Source organism: Spodoptera frugiperda, chromosome 26 (assembly GCF_023101765.2).
Source record: "Spodoptera frugiperda isolate SF20-4 chromosome 26, AGI-APGP_CSIRO_Sfru_2.0, whole genome shotgun sequence".
Classification (NCBI taxonomy): domain Eukaryota; kingdom Metazoa; phylum Arthropoda; class Insecta; order Lepidoptera; family Noctuidae; genus Spodoptera; species Spodoptera frugiperda.
Genome location: NC_064237.1, coordinates 10,384,529 through 10,404,612, shown reverse-complemented (window position 1 = coordinate 10,404,612; position 20,084 = coordinate 10,384,529). Strand labels below are relative to the sequence as shown.

General features: G+C 35.6%; 2 protein-coding genes across 2 annotated transcripts; one reads left to right on the top strand and one right to left on the bottom strand.

Annotated features, from left to right (window-relative positions):
• Positions 1-7,317: 7,317 nt before the first annotated feature.
• Positions 7,318-11,105, bottom strand: LOC118264510 (uncharacterized). Its single transcript, XM_035577035.2, has 4 exons — positions 10,881-11,105; positions 9,578-9,812; positions 7,960-8,188; positions 7,318-7,606 (listed from the first exon to the last, which is right to left on the bottom strand). Exons 2-4 carry the CDS (start codon positions 9,736-9,738, stop codon positions 7,481-7,483), a joined length of 516 nt encoding a protein of 171 aa, XP_035432928.2. The 5' UTR covers positions 9,739-9,812; positions 10,881-11,105; the 3' UTR covers positions 7,318-7,480.
• Positions 11,106-11,667: 562 nt separating this feature from the next.
• LOC118264656 (deoxyhypusine hydroxylase) lies at positions 11,668-16,092 on the top strand. The gene is made up of 5 exons (XM_035577243.2): positions 11,668-12,044; positions 12,387-12,710; positions 13,045-13,234; positions 13,639-15,064; positions 15,857-16,092. The coding sequence occupies exons 1-4, from the start codon at positions 11,765-11,767 to the stop codon at positions 13,757-13,759; spliced, it is 915 nt and encodes a 304-aa protein (XP_035433136.2). The 5' UTR covers positions 11,668-11,764; the 3' UTR covers positions 13,760-15,064; positions 15,857-16,092.
• Positions 16,093-20,084: the final 3,992 nt, after the last annotated feature.

Genomic DNA, 20,084 nt, shown 5'->3' with positions numbered 1-20,084 from the left:
TTTGCCCCCAATTCCATAAAAAAATGATATCGTAGCCACAATTGTAGGACTCAAAGGATTGAAATTCGACCTTAACCCATTTAGGATTAAAGTATAAAATTGAACATTTCAAACGCATTTACAACAAACTTATATATTTTCTACGTTCGTGTGTACCAAGCCCGTCTGGGACATCATTAGCTACCGACGTTTACCCCTTGGGGAGTCTATCCATCTACTTAAATTATACATATTAGTTTAGTAAACATATACATTTACAGGTTGTGTTCGAAATGAAATGAGTAATATTTTTTGTATAATTATTTTAGTATAAATGCGAAAGTTTGTATGTTTGTTGGCTGAAGGGATCGAGACGAATTTTGGAATAGGGGTAGATTGGTCTGGCATAAGTGATACGGCACATTTTATTTCACAGGAACGCGGGCGGTGTCGCTGGTAGAAGTAGATAGGTTTTTAAACAGCATTTTGACACGTCAGCTCTGTAAACTTATTAAGTTGATAAGGCTGATATTTTTTATCTGATTACTCTCAAAAGTAACTGCAAAAAAAACCAAAGCTTCTAAGTTTACTAATATAAGATTTATAACCAATGCACTATAAATATTAAAAATGTACAAAAAAATGTGCAAACGTTACATCTAAGTACCTAAGTTTAAACTCAATAAAATCAAATAAATCAATAACACACTGTATATAAAACAAACCATCGATCGTGTTAAATAAATATTAATTCGGTTTTTGAATTCACATTTGGAACATCGACTAAAGCACCTCAACCCGTTATGTACTAGACATGGAGGTATCTATTATAATATAGTTTTTGTTACCGTACTTATGTACTCAGTACTTAGCTAGTATATTTTGTACGTTAGTGATAATCGCACTTACAAATAATATTGATTTTTTAAGTAACGATTTCTTGTGGTATGGCATTTAGATATTTAATTAACATTTTTGAGATTTGATTATTTTCAAAATAGAAGAGTAATTGGATATTAAGTATGGGAGAGCCATGCTTCGGGACGAATGGACCGGCTCGACCAGAGTGATACCACGGCCTCACAGAAAACCGACGTGAAACAACGCTTGCGTTGTGTTTCGTTGTGTGAGTGAGGTTACCGGAGGCCCAATTACCCAATGTTCCCAATCCCCGAGGCCCCAACAACCTTTAAATTTCTAACCGGCAACGCACTTGTAACGCCTCTGGTGTTTAGGCCGATTTATTTTGTTACAGTGTACAATCACATTATGGCATCTCCTCTTTGTATTTGCTTCATAAATCCAACTCATATTTATGTTGACCACAACAAGTACTTAGGTACTGCAGGTTAAGCGAGGAAGCAGGTTCCTCCTCCCATTTAGGTCCTGATTACCGTACAATTGAGGACCGGAGGTCGTTCACATCCTTACAGAGAGTGTCACCAACTCAGTATTGAATGCACGCACCACACGGTGAGATATGGACTGCGGGACAATACTTCATTAACTGATATAAATCAACGATTAGCAGCCAATGGTAGCAATGCACTGCGTTGCACGTTACAGCTTTATTATCTCTGATAATTTACATAGCATTGTTTTGTACTGTAAGGAGTTAATTTTATCGTAAACAATGGTTAGTGTAAGTGTAATAGTTGTAAATTGTAAACATTTACTGATATGTTTTTGTTTTCATTTGTTTGATAGAAATGGTTGATTGATATTATTGATTATGATATGCAAATGGAAGTATTGTTATTGTTATATGCATTTTGTATGCGTTCATCTGGTGCCTGAAGTGGCATGTGACGTTCCAGTTCAGCTGGAGTGAGAGTTCCACCTGGAGGGTATACCATATTGTATAGCTATGCTACAAAATGTAATAGCTAAACTGTGAAACTATGTGACCGTTTCCACTTATACTAAGCTATGTAGCTGTGCGAGAAAGATGCGCAGCTCGAGTATGTCATGTATCGATAGTAGGGAAGCCATCCATAGCACGAATTCATACCACGCATCTTTCCATATAAAAAACATAGCTTAGCTGAATCAGTTTCCAACAGTGCTAAGCTATGTGTACTACCAATGATTATGATTGGTGGAAACCAAACGCATCTACAGCAACGAAGCATAGCACATCTCTGGTGGAAAAGCACACTTTAACCAAGTGTTTGATTGTGCCATCATTTTCCGGGAGCTCTCCTCCATGGAATTGGTCGCAGAAATTAAAGAGATTTCTTGCATGTTCCACAAAGGAGTTTATGTTGTGTTGTAATACTGGTACTTATGAGTTTATCTATACTAATATTATAAAGCTGAAGAGTTTGTTTGATTGTTTGAACGCGCTAATCTCTGGAACTACTGGTCCGAATTAAATAAGTCTTTTGGTGTTGGATAGTCCATTTATCGAGGAAGGCTATAGACTATAAAATATCACGCTATGACCAACAGGAGCCGAGCAGAGCGGGTGAAACCGCGCGGACGTAGCTAGTTTTCTCATAAAACATTAACAGTTACACGTGTTGACAGTATAATTTTCAGAATGATTGACGGCTACTACTAACTAGTAAATGAGATATTTCGAGTCAAGATCAAAGCAAACGTTTATGTTTGTACGCTCTACAAGTAGTTCTGGGTGTGTCTGTTTGTATATCTTCTATATAAATAAAAATGAATCGTCAAAATGTATGTTCGCGCATAACTTCTGAACGACTGCACCGAATTTGATGATATTTTGAAATGTATTCTTTGTGTGTTTAAACCGACTTCAAAAAATAAGATTTTCAGCTTGACCTGAACGTGTGATTGACTTACCGCCCTTAAAAAAAATCTTATCGATACTTAGGAAGTGAGTATCAACAAAAATGATATTAATAGAAGTATCAAAGGTCGAACACACACGTTTTTACAATACAATTCAAATAATTTACTTATAATAAGAGTACTGAGTGCTTCACCCGAGTGCTTGTGTCGGGTAAAAAATCTTTTATAAGTATGTTTTGTGTACACATTAATTGTAAATTGTACGTTGTAGTTTTTTTATTGTGTAAAAAGATGATTTGTACTGTTTTGACTGCTTCCTTGGTCAAGCCTGGTTGCGTAGCGAGGGTTCTAGGCAGCAATATTTATTATTAAATAATAATCTCGAAAATTATCTATTTTTTTATTATATATTTTAAATTTTAAATAGTCTATTATATATAGTAAGTCTGAAAATATGCTCCCCATAAAACAGTACATAACATATCATACATAACATCATGCTAAAAATAAGGTAGAAATCGGACTCAAATACCTAAGTACATAGAAAGAAAGAAAAGAAAGAAAGAAAAAGAAAAACAGTTTATTAATATTATGGTGCTAATTAGGTTGATACCTAACTATGTACAATGGATAGATAATAATTATATGTATTACGACACGATGTTTACTCTTGTCTTCTTAAAGATTCCGGCGTCATATCTCAGTACTAATAATATGGAGTGGAATATTTACTTAAATGACGAGTTTATAAGTAAAATGACTTGTAGAAAACATTTGTTAGTACCTATATGTATACTAATCTACTCAATAAATATTATAAAGTACTATTTATCTTTTGGGGAAGGCACAAATATTATCCATATTATGTTGACATAAATTGCAGTTGAAATATCTTTAGTAGGTTTTTCCAAAAATATGTATTATCTCATTCAATTTACGTAGGTAATTAGTGCTGTCTGTATTCTTAAGTAATTAAGTACCTTACTTAAGATTTTAGTAATTCTGGTGATTTAAAGTGTGATAAATAATCATGGACCCAATATCGAACCCTGAGGTACACCTAAGAATAAATTCTAAATTGAGGCCTAGGATTTAGATTTTTAGGTTATGATGCGGAGTCGGGATATGGCCTACTAGATTAAAAAGTTATTTAAGTAGTTGTTAATTAATTAAATATGAATGAAAATGATGCGTCCAAAAAGTACGTTGCACTGTACAGTACTCTCAACGGATCTTGGCAGGTCTGAACTACGTGCTGCGCAATAAGTATTTTTTAGAACCAAATGGTGGCATGAGGCGAGGTGCGGGGGGCGGCGATCTAGGCTAGAGATTGACCATTTCTAAATACAATTGACCCATTACACTTATTGCGCAGCCTTCTGCACGTAGTTCAGACCTGCCAAGATCCGTTGAGAGTACTGAAGATTCGATATAACTTCGAATGGGTAAACATATTGTTATATTATATTATATTAGCGAAGAAACTCTAAGGTCAGTCATACACGTTCGGATTCCGAATAAAGTTTCCAGATGAGGAATTCAGATTTGGAAACCTGAAAGTAGGCACCAAACGTTTGCTTTCAGAATTAGGCGAACATAATTTTAATTTTATTTCCAAACGGAACAAATCAGTAGGTGTGCGCGTGTTTGAATATTTTGTACAAAAAAAGAGCAGTCTTTCGGATTCTACATTCAAGATACGTGTGCGGCTAGCCTAATTACGAGCAGACGAATTACCTAATATTTATCTAGATACAGTATCAGATCATTACGAGTATTTCCCAGCACGTGTTTCCCTAATCAACGGATTTATATTCCTTCAGCCGACCGCTATCACACCAGACAAATGATATTAATCTCTATAACCAGAACAAATAGATATCATTTTTCAATTTGAACTGTCATGCATTGTCATCTGTATTTTTATCAAACTCTTTGCAGACGAAACATCTTTTATTGAGTCTTGTAAAAAGTTGATTCGCGAATATGAACGTTATTTCTAAAGGTTTATGGTGTATTATTGGCTAGATTAAGAATTGTAACGTTTGCAAATAGGGTAGTTTTAAATCATGCAATTAGTGCTTATCTCTAATCAGTTTTATGATCAGGTATGTGGTTCGGTGGTACTTTCCCGATTGTTTCTGCGACTGATAAGAGATTACAGTAGACTAGCATTGTAAAACGCTGAATCATCTTTGCTTGTATGTTTTAATAATACGTTTAAGATTTTTTGCGTGATTGCGAGGTTGAGGTGTGTTCCAAACTTACAATGATCATCAGTCACCCGTTATAGTCAACTGATTGACTATGAGTTTTCTCTACATAAAAGATTTTTGCCATAATTTTTATGTTTTTGGGGGGAGGAGGAATGACGACTAAGCATGGGTTGAAAATACCAACGAACAACAGCTGGGCAGAAAGCCCGCCAGGCATGATCAGCTCGCCTGGTTGGAGAATCCTCCTTTTCTTAGGGAACTTTACTCTCTGTTCCTTAAAGACTTTTCCCGCCTTGGGCGTAGAGTCTGACACTCCCTCTCGCCCTCTCGCCTTGTTATCTTATATGACAAAATGAAAAAATACGTGTATAATATTTAGTTATTACTTAACTGACGGACTAAATAGATTCTATTTCCATACTCCGTCATCATCCCTATTATAGTAATTTTACATCATAATTACATTCGTAAAACAGATCTATCATCATTGTGTGTGTGGTCAATAGATTGCACGCGGAATTTCAATTCAGCTCATAAATAGAATTTAATTCCATTACGACGCGACGTATCAACGAACATTTGGAACTGTATTTAATACATTATTTATTAGGCCATGTATGTGTATCTATTATGTAATCGACGAATTGTTTTGATCGGAAGATAACAAAGTACATAGGAATGTGGGTCACGAAGTCAAAGTTTTTTTTAAGGAACTGAGATAAGGATCAGGGATCAGTCAATGAATTGATCTGTGCTGGTGTCGAATTTGTAATTCTAATCACCGTACTACACACAACGTCACGCCTTTTATCCCCGAAGAGGTGCACATTACAGCACGTACTGCTCGAATACAATGTAGGGTGTACATTGTATAGCGGCATTACGTGCCGCTACGTACTTTTCATCATTTGTGTTATAAGTCCCATGTAATAGGGGGTGAGCCTATTGCTATATACTGGGCACAATTCCAGACTGCGTGCTACTACTGAGAAATTTTCGAAAATCCGTAAAAGGCCCAGTAATACTTTGCCCGACCCGGGAATCAAACCCGAGTCCGGCAGTTGCACTTGCGGCCTCTCGATTACCGAGGCAGTCTACTTTATATAATCAAGGTCTCGTACTTTTAATTTTTATATTTAGTACCTAATTAATTATGTGCCATCAGTTAAGCTCTTTGGTACAATGATTGAACAATTATTTAGAGTCATTCTGTCTCCTGCATTAAATACACCGAGGGAACTGGAAACTATCGTTTTCTTTTTCTTCTCCTCTAATAATATCTTCTGGTTTATTTCGTTGCGGGATCCAACAGTCATTCATGTCCCTGTGACGCGCCGGACTTCAATGTTCCGATGTTTTTATGGTTGTATGCACTGTAGATCCCGGCTTACAGGAGTTGCAGTGGTTTTGGATGGTTGTGGCGGGCTTATCCCAAATTTAATTATTTAGGGGAGAGGTAATAAAATACATTGTTTATTTTAATTACGATTTTATTTATAATAACGTCATAGTACATATCAGACAATACTGCGATATCACGAAATGCATTTTTATAAAAATAAAAATAAATATGTACATTAATAGTTACATATAAGAATATTATAATGTCACATAGTATTTAAAATTAGGTATTTGTCTTAAAGCTAAACTATCACACTAAAAATAAATTTTAATGTTTCTTCATATATTTTATACCTACACAAATAAAATTTTAAGAACATAAATTTCAATCCTACCTATAAGAATTATGAAGACAGGTAGTTATAAAATGCATCCGTTTGCATCCCAAACAAAAAAAGTAAAAATAACTCAAAAATTATTTTCCTCTTGCAAAATGGAGTTTCCAAAGTAGCTTATATCTAAATACCTATTTATGGATTTATTAATGAATTTACCTCTATTAGCCTTCATTCAGAAGTTTACTTATATATTGATACTGGCCGTTTGATGGTACGCGTCCACAGGCCCGTATTGTACGCATCACACGCAACGGATTTTAGTTTGTTTTGTATAGAAACTCATACAACTGCGTCTACTGATCCGCATCGTACGGACCGCATCATCAGCAATGCCTACATACGATGCGTACTGATGACGTCATACGGAATGCGTACGATACGGGCCTGTGGACGCTTACCTTAAAATACCATACTTATTTACATATCTATTATATAAAAATAAGTCAGGTTTTCCTTCCTGACGATATAACTCCAGAACGCACGAACCGATTTCCACGGTTTTGCATTCGTTGGAAAGGTCACGGGCTCCATGAGGTTTATAGCAAAGAAAATATAGAAAAAAAAAGCAGGAACACAGGAAAATCATTGGTGGCGAAACGGAGTTCGCCTGGTTTGCTAGTTTTATATAAAGTTTATTATCAAAATTTTATATCTAGTATCCATTTTTACCAAAGGTACTTAAAACTGGCCATTAGTGCTTACAAAAATAAAACTCCGTAAAAATTTGCTTAGCCGATGAAAATTCCACCACTGCGCTGTTTGTTTTAAAGTTTTTTATGTAGTTTATGAAGCCAACCTCGAGAGCAAATGTTCGTATATGAACTCGACGTACCTATCCCAGGATGCTACTACCTGAGGGTCCAGTTTCAAGTCCTTCTGCAGAATGGTCACCAGCACGTCTTTGAATACCTGTAGACAAATAATATTGTTTACAAAATATATATTACATAGAGACTGCCTCGTTGACCGAGTGGTTGCAAGTATGGCAAGGGGTCTCGGTTCGGGCGAAGTACCGCTGAGCTATTTTCGGTTTCCAAAAATTTCTCAGTGGTAACGGAGTCTGGAAATGCACCCGGTACATGACAATAGGCTCACCACTTATTGGGACTACATGGGACTTACTACATAAATTGTGAAAAGTGGGTGTAAATTGTACAGTGGCATTACGTGTCATAATGTGCACCTACTTTAAACGTAAAGCAAACTTAGTGTGAACTAAGGCTACTGATGATAGTTCATAATAAAAACCAATAAAAACTTACATGGAAATGCCGTTTCTCAATTCGATGTCTTCGATGCGAGTCACCGAGTTTCTGCATCCACGCTACCACCAGCTCGGGTTTGTCCAGGTTCTGAATAGAGTTGTCAAAGGAAGACATAATGTTGATGATGTGAGCTCTAAAACTGACGTTCGAAGACATTTCTGCTTCAGTGTGGATGTGGGCCAAGTTCTTGAAGAACAGCTTCGTTTCTGGTTCTGCTTCGAAGAGCCTGTGTGAGGAATTGTTGAGGTTTAACAATATTTGTTGATAATATTAACGTTCTATATTAGGATTCGTAATTTTTCTTGTATAAGATTCTTTTACCAAGTAAACAACTTTAATTAATAGGTATTAAACGTGAGTGAAGTTATACCAACAGTTCATGGGTAATGCAAAATCAAGGAAAATATGGATTCGAGTTGAGAGAAGGTGATCACAATACCACAAATGACGCAAAAATTAGCTGCTTTTATATCGTGAGCAATAAAAATCCGGTCGATAATTATTGTCGGGTCAGATGCAGTCTTTCTGTTTTAATTAATAATTGAATTGAATTGAACATTAAAGAAAATTCTGTTAATTTATTAGGTTTCATTTTAAGAATTTAGTTCCGAATAGTACGTAGCTGGGTAGTCTACGTCGCGCCGTTGATAATGATGCTTAAATGAGATTTTAATAATATATCATTTGTAAAAAAAGACAATCTAACTGGCTATTTTTGACGAAAAAAGTGTCTAGATGCCAATTATTTTCAAAAAAGAAATAAATTAAAAATAAAAGCTAATGGCTTTTCTATATTTTTTTCACCAAAAATGGCCAGTAATAGATATGTAGGTATATTATGGAACCTCTTTTGTTAAAATTATCTATAAAAGAAATAAATCGATAAGAACTACACACGATTATCAAGTGTTTAAAATAACAAAATTATTAAATAAATAAATATTTTATTGGCCTATACTTACCTAATCCTTCTAAATCACATTTTAGCATCAACAATAGTGAAATAATGCCATGACGTCTACGTCTAGTAATGTAGTCAATTCGTATGTTAATATTATTTAACTAGACACACAACACAGGCAGCCCATGTCTATTTAAATTACATAATTATCGTCAGACTAATTGAAAACTGCGTTGTATGAACACACTACCATTACAAATACAAATGATTTTTTAAAACGACAAAAAATGACAATTGTGTTTTGGCGCGGTTTTTGTCCGCCATTACGAATCATAATAACGACTTTATGAATAGGTACATGTAATTGAAATCATGTAGGTAACTATTGTAACTTGACAGTGTAAATTGTTATAATTAAATAATTTCAATAAACAAGCACCGTGACTTGTAATTTAAATATTTAAATAGATAAAGCCAAAGTCAAATCATTTATTCCAATTAAAGTACTTATGTACTTTTGAAACGTCAACAAAGAAATAAACAATAGTCTGTCAGTCTGTCCCTTAGTGAAGCTAGGTGCTCGTTCCAAATTGTAGCTTCGAATGGAGAAGAACGAGCAAGAAACTCCATCCGTTACTCTTTTAAAAAATATGTTGACAATTACTCTTATACATTCTTCCAATCAGTAATTGTAAAAATCAGACTGTACTTTACCTAAAAAACATCAGGAATCCGTTTCCATTGGAATTGGCTTGAATGACAGCCCAAGATTTTTGCACATTGTGAACATCCCTCAGTGACATGCCGGAGACTTTGTTCCTCTCATCAGGGTCTCCGCCCCACCACCATCGAGTGACTAAGTCCCCAACGCCCATGTTCTCAGATATTGAACGAAGAAGCCTTTGCCTCACAGGTCTTCGGTACTCCTCTCTCGGATTTATGAGGTGTTCTGGGAAGGGATAAACAGTTGGCGTGCGGTCCAGGGTTATTTCTTACAAAACAAATACAATAAAATATGTTTTCAATGTTTTTTTTTTTAATTCTTGCGATTACTAAAACAACTTGGCTGGATGTCTTGTTTCCTTTGCCTGGTTGTAATGAGAGAGTTGACTTTTTTTCTGACTGCACTATTGTTTAGTGCATTCAGCTAAAGACGAAAAAGAGGTTTTATTTCTTCCAATCGTTGAATGCTTTATTTTCTTTTGTTTATTGATTCAACGTGGCCCGTTAGTAAGTCGATGTCAGCTAGAATAGTAAATAAAATTATTAAAGTAAATATGGGTCATTCAATCTCGTACCTACGTTATTTATGGTGTAGTTTGTAGCTGACTATTAAGTAGTACCGACTTCTACTAAAGTATAGAGACCAATAACTTAAATCACAATATTTTTAATACCTACTTAAATAGGTAGAAGGAATGCTGACAATACTGAGAGATGGTGACTAGTACCCATTGTTCTATTGACAAATTGACCCATAATAAATAATAGGTACGTACGTACGATTTTTATACATAAGACCCATATTGAAAAGTAATATTGATATCCTCTTTGTTAATATTTATCTAAAATTATTTTTATTTAGATACCTATAATTTTAAAACTAAAAAAGATAACTATTAAATATGTTCCGTTCTAAAGCGTCACAGTTTAATAAGATCAATAAATGTGATATATTGAGTGAGGAGTACTCATAAGTCCTCATTAAAACAAATAAGTACGGTCAGCAAAATACTGAGTAAAACTAAAAAAAACGACCTTATTACAATGGAGTAAAGGTGTTGTCAATCACAAATTATTATGGCGTAGTAAACGGTACACGAATGGTGAATATAAAAATAATAATGGTAGTAATATCCATAAGAATAGCATTCAAATAATATTAGTTAGGTTCAAGGCTCAAGCAGTATTTTATTTAACACGTTTTTCGACAAAAAAAAGAAACAATGTCACGCACATTCACGATTCCTTACAAAACAAAATGTTAATTAAAAAAAAAGTAAATAAAAAAAAATACCTATTCAATGGATGGTCGACAGTTTTCTGTTTGAATTTCGTAATATTTATTTGTTTGTAACTTCGACGCATGAGCAACGAGTGAAGGATCGCGATCGACTGATTGCTTGACTCGATCTAAGATAATCTTTATATAGATTTCTTTCATCAATAGATGTTAAAACAGACGAGCCTTTCGACAACTGATTTTGCACACCTTCCTTGTGAATAATTACTGCAAAAAGTTACGAGTGCACAATCAATAGTCTTGTATCCACATCTGTGTATTCCGTAGTAAGGTCAAGAACTTTAGATAAAGTTACAATATTATTTTTGATTAGGCAATGTAAACATTTATTGTGTTTAGTATTTTTTTTAAACACTCAATTGTGTAGTGAAATATAATTATAATTTAAACATTAATAGTTTAGACTTTCGCGGGTACATTTTTCAAAATGTGATTTTAAAATTAATATTTTAAAATCATTTTGTGATTGGCAAGTTGCCAAGAGATTTTTTATTTATGATTGGTCACATTAAAATTTGATTTTCGGATACGTTTAAGAAATGATAAGGTTAAGGTGATGTAAAAGGATATAAATACATCATTTCTAGTAAGTGAAATTATAATTAAAATTTGAAATGAAATATAGTATATTTCTTACACAACTTGATGATATTAAAAATTATAAGTGTTCTTTGGTAGCGTTTTTTTAAACTACTCCAAAGAAAATTTAAATAAATTTATTTTGGACAACTATCCAAACGAATTTTGTCCAGTGACAGTAAAGTGACAGATCACAATTAGCTGTCAATGTCATAACCGCATGTTGGCGTTTGGCATGTTATTGCTCAGTACTTGATACACATTATTACTTATTTTTTAGTTATTTATTCGCAAAAAGAATGGCAAAAGCTAGCGAGTCGGCAATAAAGAGCATTGGGAAGGTCCTCAACGATCCTTCGAGGCCAATGAAGGAGCGTTTCCGTGCTCTCTTCACTCTAAGAAACTTGGGCGGCGAAACAGCAATTGAGTGCATTAGCCAGTGTTTTGTGGACGAATCTGTGCTGCTAAAGCATGAACTAGCTTACTGTTTAGGTCAAATGCAGGATCAACGCGCGATACCTGTGCTAAGGAGTGTTTTAGAGGATAAAAACCAAGACCCCATAGTGCGCCATGAGGCAGGTTCGTTCTTATCTTGTAATTCGCAAGATGTTGATAAATACTGTGATAGCGAGTACGTGAGCGAGAGCATGCATGGTTTGCTGTATGAGTCATGGGTTTTAGTTGTAGTGCACTTAGTTACAAGTGCTATTCTAAGACTAAGTGTAAGATCTAATTTATTGTTTACACATAGATGATATTAACTAGTTCTTTTTTATGTCCAATTGGAAGTTGTACCTATGTGAATGTAAAATTGATATGTTATTGAGCTAAAATTAAGCAACAATACAGAAAATGACTTACCACAGCATTTCTTTATTAACATACAAACATTTCTCCATAATTCATCATTACATGTTACAGGTGAAGCCCTAGGCGCCATAGGAGACCCGAACCTCAGAGAGCTACTAGAGAAGTACCAACATGATCCCGCAGTGGAAGTGGCAGAGACCTGTCAGATTGCACTACAGCGGCTGAACTGGGTTGCCAACGACAGCACCAAGGAGGTTAACCTATCAAAGAGTTTGTTCACATCCATAGATCCTGCTCCGCCGAGCAGTGAGAGTGATGTGCAGAGTCTGAAGAACACTTTAATGGATGAATCTAGACCTCTGTTTGAAAGATATAGAGCTATGTTCAGTTTAAGGAATTTGGGCACCACTGAGAGTATTAATGCTTTGGGTGAAGGTTGGTTTCAAGATATTTTTATACCATCTTAAATATTCTTACCACTACAATAGAAAAGTAGCACAATTATGTTGTAGTAACTTCTTATAAAATGCAATTTTAATCTTTTGAAGAATCAGTTATTTAATACTGATTAGAATATTAAAAATAGGCGTGAAGTAGTACCTAGTTTTAATTTAATACAAATTTCTACTTACCAATATAATGAGAAGTTAAAAACAATCTATAATAAGCTATTAAATATTTGTATGAAACCGTCAGCTATTTCTTTACAAACAGCAAAATTAAACATCATTCTATCCATTTACTAATGTCCTAAAATTTTATTTTCCAGGTTTCAAAGCATCCAGCGCCCTCTTCAGGCATGAAGTGGCATTTGTGTTTGGTCAGATGCAGGATGAGAGGAGTGTGCCCTTCTTGAAGAAGACCCTCGAGGACACCAGTGAGCATGAGATGGTGAGGCACGAGGCGGCCGAGGCACTTGGCTCCATTGCTACTGAAGAATGCACTGAGGTGCTGCAAAGGTAAATATTTTCATCATTAATTAGATAAAAAAATTAAATGAAGATTACATACATAGTAAAAGTGTATTTTAGATTAAAATAGTATAAATTATACTGCCTCGTTGGTCGAATGCGCCTGCCGAACAAGGGACCTTGGGTCCGATTCCCGGGTCGGGCGAAGTATTGCTGGGTTTATTTTGGGGTTTTTCGATAATTTCTCAATGGTAGCACGGAATCTGGAATTGTGTCCAGTATATGGCAATAGACTCACCCCCTATTACATGGGACTTATAAAACAAATGGTGAAAAATGGGTGTACATTGTACAGTGGCATTAATTACAAGCCATAATGTGCACCTCTGTCTACCCCGTCGGGGATAAAAGGCGTGACGATGTAATTTATATCTTTTTCTCCACACTTCCAGGTACGTGAACGATCCTCGCCCAGTCGTCCGCGAGAGCTGCGAGGTGGCGCTCGATATGTCGGAGTACGAGAATAGTCCAGAATTCCAATACGCGAACACACTGCTTACTGTCGAAGGCTGATACTTATACTATGTATTGTTATAATATTTATTATATTTTTGCTACAAAACAGTTTTACAAATAATACCAGGAATATTATAACACAGTCGACCCTCGTTATTTCAGTTTCAATAATTCGAATCTCTATTATACAAAGTTATTACGAGGTTCCTAGAAAATCTCTCTTTATTTATGTTTCGAACGAATGAATACATTTTTTATACACATATTTAATTTGAACGGATAAATCAGTTCTACGTAATCAAATGACTTGTTTATTCGAACTTATCAGCATCAATTTCGACATTTCCAAGTAGCATAGAGAAAGGGACAGAAAGATCTCGGAACTTGTAGAGTTTCAGTACCGATATTTTGAGATAAACTAAAATTTCGGATCATTTAATATCAAACATTCGGTAATTCGAAATATTTGAAGAGTCCTTCCAGTTGTGAATTAATGAGAATCGACTGTATTGTGAATTGGTTATGTTTAATAATCACAACTTTCGAGATTTCACAATAATCTATATTATTTTATTGAAACAACTTATAATAGTTTACTTTTTTTTTTATTCCTGATCTATGACACATTGATACAATTACACTCCTGTTGAGCAGTTGTGTAAAAATGTAGCTTCAAATTTATCTATTCGAATTTATATTAGTTAAATCATATTTGTGTTTGCTGGACGCTCGATACAGTTACATATTGTTGTAAATTCAATTGAATAAAGTATTTTAGTAAATAAATTCTAGTGATAAATTAGCCAACTGATATTTTATTCATACATAGTCTTCTTTATAATATTTAATGTAATAGATTATAAAAAATAATTATAATTTTCCCTCTGAAAACAACGAACAGGGATTTCAAAATAATGCCTCTAACCTATATTGTAGAGGGGTAAATCATCCAATGACTACTCCCGCCTTAGGTGAGGCAAGAGGGAGTGTCAGACAGTTACTGACTAAAAACCACCCCATTCCTACTCCTGCTTTAAGCCGGAGCCCCGGTAACATGCATATCTATAGCTTGGTATTCAGTTTACGTAACATATAAATATAATTTCAATTTATTTTGCCAATAACGAAAAGTAATAAAATGAAAGGAAATTATATTGTTTTGTTACGATTTTATACGTATCGCGTAAACGTCAAATTCAAATTCACTTTTGCGTATATTTTTGACAAATGCTTTGCTCGCCGATAATGTGTACTTTCTAAGGAAATAATGTTATTTTTATTATATACGATTCTTGTGCAATGATTGGCCCAGTGAAGAAATATAGCATAGTTTTATTTCTCTTCTTTATGTTCGCGATGGCGGTGAGTACATAAACCTTTGATACTTGATTTGATTAAAATTTTCGATGAGTCATCTCTCTGTACGGTCACTGTAGAACAAGGAGATACTATGAAGGAGGATTCTAGATTAGGCAAAGGGCCATTGAATCTAGACCTACCAAGTGGTCACAACCACTTATGCAGAATGCACATTCTTATTACAAGGTTGCCAAGAAGTCCAGCTTCAGACTTTCCCTTGCTCCACGTCATACCTATACTCAGTGATTCTATGGACACGGTGCGACGCTGTAGGACGGCCATGCTTTCGTTTAGTCTGTGGAATCCAGTCCAAGACTTGTTTGAGGATACTGTACATAATCGGAACTCCATAATTGTGGCTAATTTATGCTCTGTTATGACATAGGTAGGTAGTCTGGCGGTCTATCACGCTTTCTTCGTTCCTATCAGAATCAATAGGGTAGCTGACAATTTTTTATTTATAAGTATGCCCGTCTTGTAGACTATTTTAAAATATTAGACACGATTATATATTTACTTACGAAACACTACTATCGAAGATATATTGATTGCAAATATCGCGTGACGTCAGTTCTGGGTACGACTTTTTTGCAAGTAATTTTTATGTACGTTTCATGCCTAGAAATGACGTATTCGCTCCTACTTCTAAACTATTCGTTTTAATCTAAGTATTGTTATCTTATATGACAAAAAGAAAAAAATAAACGTGTGTAATATTTTTCCTCACCTAACGGACGGACTAAATAAATTTTTAATTATATTAGTAGGTAACATTAATAAAAACTTTTGTTCAAGACGTCAGACGTGTTGGAAACGGAGCGCTCCTCATTTCTTGGCTTCACCCACGAGATTGCCATCAGCACCAGTACCGTGGAGCTGGTTGAACAGCTGACTCAAGTTATATTTGAGAGCGAGCAGGGCGACCGGCGCGTGCGCCGGTACTTCGAACATTATGACACGCCCTTTGTAGGCGACAGGAAATAGATTTGTAATGTGTAACTAGTGTTTAAATAAATGATTTTTAGTTGTAATTTGCTATTTTTGTGGAGTACTTGCTATTAAAATATAGCTGAAGAGACAGATGCTCTCAAAAAGGCCCGAATTTGGACAAGGCACTCTTAAGGTAGGTAACCTAGTATGAAATGGGTAAAACCTTGGGTTTGTTTTACATACATCCGAAACTACCGGTTTTGGTGCTCTGATTGGCCTGCTCCGAATGCATCAACCAATCAGAGGGCTAAACGCGGTACCGTTTGTTATGGTTAAACGTAAACCAAACTCGTATTAGGATAAAGTGTGTAGGTACCTAGCACGTCTGAGTATAGGTATCTATCTCCTATTTCTCTCGATTAACAATAATCTCGACTAATAGATCAATGCTATCATCAATGCTACTTAGGTAAGCAAAATGGGTAGGTACATGAACCTATAGATACCTATTTCCTAAACTATCTAACCTAATTACTTCAAAAACTGGCACCTACTCTAAAATAATTAATTTAACAACAACATGCAACACAAACATTTAAAATACCAGACAAAAGACGACCACTCAAAAAGAACTTGCATTTATATCTCGGAGAGAACAGAGAACTGAGAATTTCATTTATTTTGTGTTGGTAACACTGTAGTCAATGTTTACTGAGGAGGTTTTATTCAGCCCTCTCGGGGGAGGTCTGTGTCTGAACAAAATTGGATTGTCACTTGCCGACGGCACTTTGGTAGCCGACCACCTGCACTTCTTGAATACTGCACGAGGCGAGCCTTTTATGACGAGATATTTTATTTAGAAACGGATTACTGGTCTGCAGGGGATCACGGGCTCGTTGTGTTTGACATTTACTGCGTAGAATACTTTATTTTCATACTTTGACATTAAAATGGCGGGGTTTTAGTTAAGGTCGTTTTTAAAAAGATTGCATTAGGTCTCGTTGTATTAGGTGCTTTATCAATTTTGGAAGGTAGATTTAGTTGAAATAGACGATAAACTTTGATGAACTTGGTGTTTATCCTTTCCCAAATGCTTTATTTTATAATAGAGACATACCTACCTACCCTCACTTTAGTTTTATAGATGTTAGCTGCGGACTACCTAGCGAGTTTACCGGGACTCCGGCTCGAAAAGCAGGAGTTGGAACATTTCCCCCTAAACAGAAAGCTTTATAGATATACTTATAGGCAATGTAAATCCAGACAGACGCATAACTTGGGCAAACAATTAAAGCGAAAATAATTGTCCTTACATAGCCAAAGAGATAGGACTCTTAATTAATCGTTAAGTAGATACCTAAATAAGCATCGTGCGGTATATCCCAGATGTTTAGGTATCCTATATCAATTCTAGACACCTAAACACTGATTTCTAGGCATCTCACGTAGGTCTTAAGCCAGCCAGTGGAGCAAAGAAGCGGTCAGTCGTAGTGTATTGCTCTGAGCCATATATTTGTTCAAGCGTGCAACCAAATCCTATGGGAACGAACTAATATTCAAGGAAAAATTCCAATATTTTTAGATAGGATGGTGGTTTGAAATAGGATTTTTTAATTTTTGTTTGTTGGCTTCTTGTTCCATGATTCTAAGCTACGATTTAGCAACAAGTTTCTTATGTGATAATCTTTTTAGTGCAAAAAAGTTTTCTAAATTTAAACACCAATAGGTACCTAAATCTGCGGTAACTGAGTACTTCCATGGAACCCAGCGCGTTCAAAGAAACAAACAAACAAACAGACTGTGATTATTAAATCCGAAAATACCTAATTTACCTAGACGGTATTATCTACTTGATAGTACGGACTAGGACTTTCTCTGGAAGAAAAGGACTACAAAATCTAAAGATCCATCCCCTACACTTCAACCTACTTCATTACACCAACTCCACATAGACTAAGCAAACAAACAGACCCGTCCATACAGAACTACAACTCGACTAGATCTGAAACATATTTTGGCAGAGTTACCAACTGAATTATTAAGTAGAGACCACGCTTAGTATTCAGCGGGGTCCCGTACAACGTATGTCGGTCGTATTTGTGCACACTGAGGTCCTCTTGGCTTAGGGGTCTTTAAGTAGTCCGTTTGACATATAGGTAAGCCCCTAAATAGATAAGCAAAGTTCTTAGTTGCAAGTTGAGTGGGTAAGACTGGTATGGTAATGTTTGACGGGATGTAAAGATGTACCTAAGTCTTAGGGAGGTTTTCCACCAAAGACGTGCTATGCTACGTTGCTGTGGATGCGTTTGGCTTCCACTAATCATATTCATTGGTACACATTGGTTAGCACTGGTGGAAATGGGTTCAACTGAGATGTGTTTTTTGTATGGAAAGATACTTGGTGTGGATTTGTGCTATGGATGCGTCCCTACTATTGATACATCGCATACTCGAGGTGTGCATCTTCCTCGCACAGCTACTTTTCGGTGGCGCATCTTATTAGCTCATCTTCCTCGCACAGCTAGCTTAGTATCGGTGAAAACGGTCACTTAGTTTCACACCTTAGCTATAAAAACTTCTTAACATAGCACATCTCTGGTGGAAAAGCACCCTTAAAGTGTGTTTAGAAGCGCAAGTCTGGATCGTGGATAAAGTGTTGTTTGTTGTGATTTGCTTTTGTAGCTGACCGACTTATGGCGTGTTTTGTTAGCGTGTTATATTCTTTAGAGATAAGAGATTTACTAATTCGTAGAAATTAGAGAGGTAAACAAGCAGACGGATCACCTGATGGTATGCGATCGGCACTGCCCATGGACACCCGCAACACCAGAGGCGTTACAAGTGCGTTACCGGCCTTTTGGGGGTTTTGCCTGCTTAATATAAGAAGTATAGATAAATTTTATTAATCTTAGTCAGGCTTATAATACTAATTTATTTTCGTGTAGCGATTTCACGATAACTACGTAGCCATAGTCATCTACCTATACATATTATGGTTGATTCATTCGAGTCGGCCAATCAGAGCGTTGAACGCGCTCTCGTTTCGATTACTTTAAACGTAAAGCAAACTCGTATTAAGGGTATAGAATGTGACCTAGTACCAGAACAATAACGATCCTATATTATAAGTAGCAACTGCACGTATATTCGTATGACACACATATTTCAAAATCGAAGGACAAATTGGGTAGTATTCTCGGTCAAAAATAAATTATTACAACTTTTAAATACAATAAAATATTCAAAAATAAATAATCACTCATCATACATTCTCATTCATACATTTGATCAACTACCTAATTTTCGATTTTTTCTAGCTAAATTTCTAGAAACAAGTCTGCTATTTGACGTAAATATCTGATGACATCATAATAGAGTATTTCTTACAAAGTTCATTGAAAATATAAAGGATTGAATTTGACTAGTAGGAAACTAGCCTATTCTGTTAGGTTTATGTTAGTCTTTGTTACTAGCACTTTGTCAAATCCACAAGTTGATTTAAGCTTGGTACACACGACAGTTGCTTTCGTCGGCGACAGTCTGACTTAAGCCTTTTGTGTCCACGTATGTACCTATAACGATCCATCAATGTTCGTTTGGTTTATATACATATATATGTGTATATATGTGTGGGTACAGTTGATGTAGTACCTGTCTGAATATTTACACACGTCCACTGTGATTATTTTAGAATTGCCACGCTTAGCTGGACCACGTCTATATCGTATGTTTGGTCACGAGGGCAAAGTGCCTTATATCTATGTAGCTACGAATATCGATCCATAACTTGTTAAATTCAACTTTAGACTTTCGATTGCACATTTAGTGTGGTGGCCGGGCACGATTCCGGCAAGGAGCAACTCTTTGTATGATGCATAAATTGTTGTTTCAGGTTTGGGGGTCATGTGTATCCTAGTCTGGGGCAACGTTTTTATAAAAAAAAATATATAGAAATAGTCAGCAAGTAGCATTTACGTCGCGTCGTTCCAAGTCTGTCGTGTAAATCTAGCTTTACGAATACGAACAACCGTATTCTTCAACAAATTTCCCGAATCTCGACAATGACTCGAGACATTTCAAAGCTTCTTACTAA

What these genes read in the sequence shown, in the direction of transcription:
- LOC118264510 (XM_035577035.2), bottom strand. Translation starts at nt 9,738, where the DNA reads ATGGGCGTTGGGGACTTAGTCACTCGATGGTGGTGGGGCGGAGACCCT. An exon ending in GGATTCCTGATGTTTTTTAG is followed by an intron (nt 8,189 to 9,577) that starts GTAAAGTACAGT and finishes TTCCTCACACAG; the next exon opens with GCTCTTCGAAGCAGAACCAG. An exon ending in TTGAGAAACGGCATTTCCAT is followed by an intron (nt 7,607 to 7,959) that starts GTAAGTTTTTAT and finishes ATTTGTCTACAG; the next exon opens with GTATTCAAAGACGTGCTGGT.
- LOC118264656 (XM_035577243.2), top strand. Translation starts at nt 11,765, where the DNA reads ATGGCAAAAGCTAGCGAGTCGGCAATAAAGAGCATTGGGAAGGTCCTC. An exon ending in CATAGTGCGCCATGAGGCAG is followed by an intron (nt 12,045 to 12,386) that starts GTTCGTTCTTAT and finishes TACATGTTACAG; the next exon opens with GTGAAGCCCTAGGCGCCATA. An exon ending in TGCACTGAGGTGCTGCAAAG is followed by an intron (nt 13,235 to 13,638) that starts GTAAATATTTTC and finishes CCACACTTCCAG; the next exon opens with GTACGTGAACGATCCTCGCC.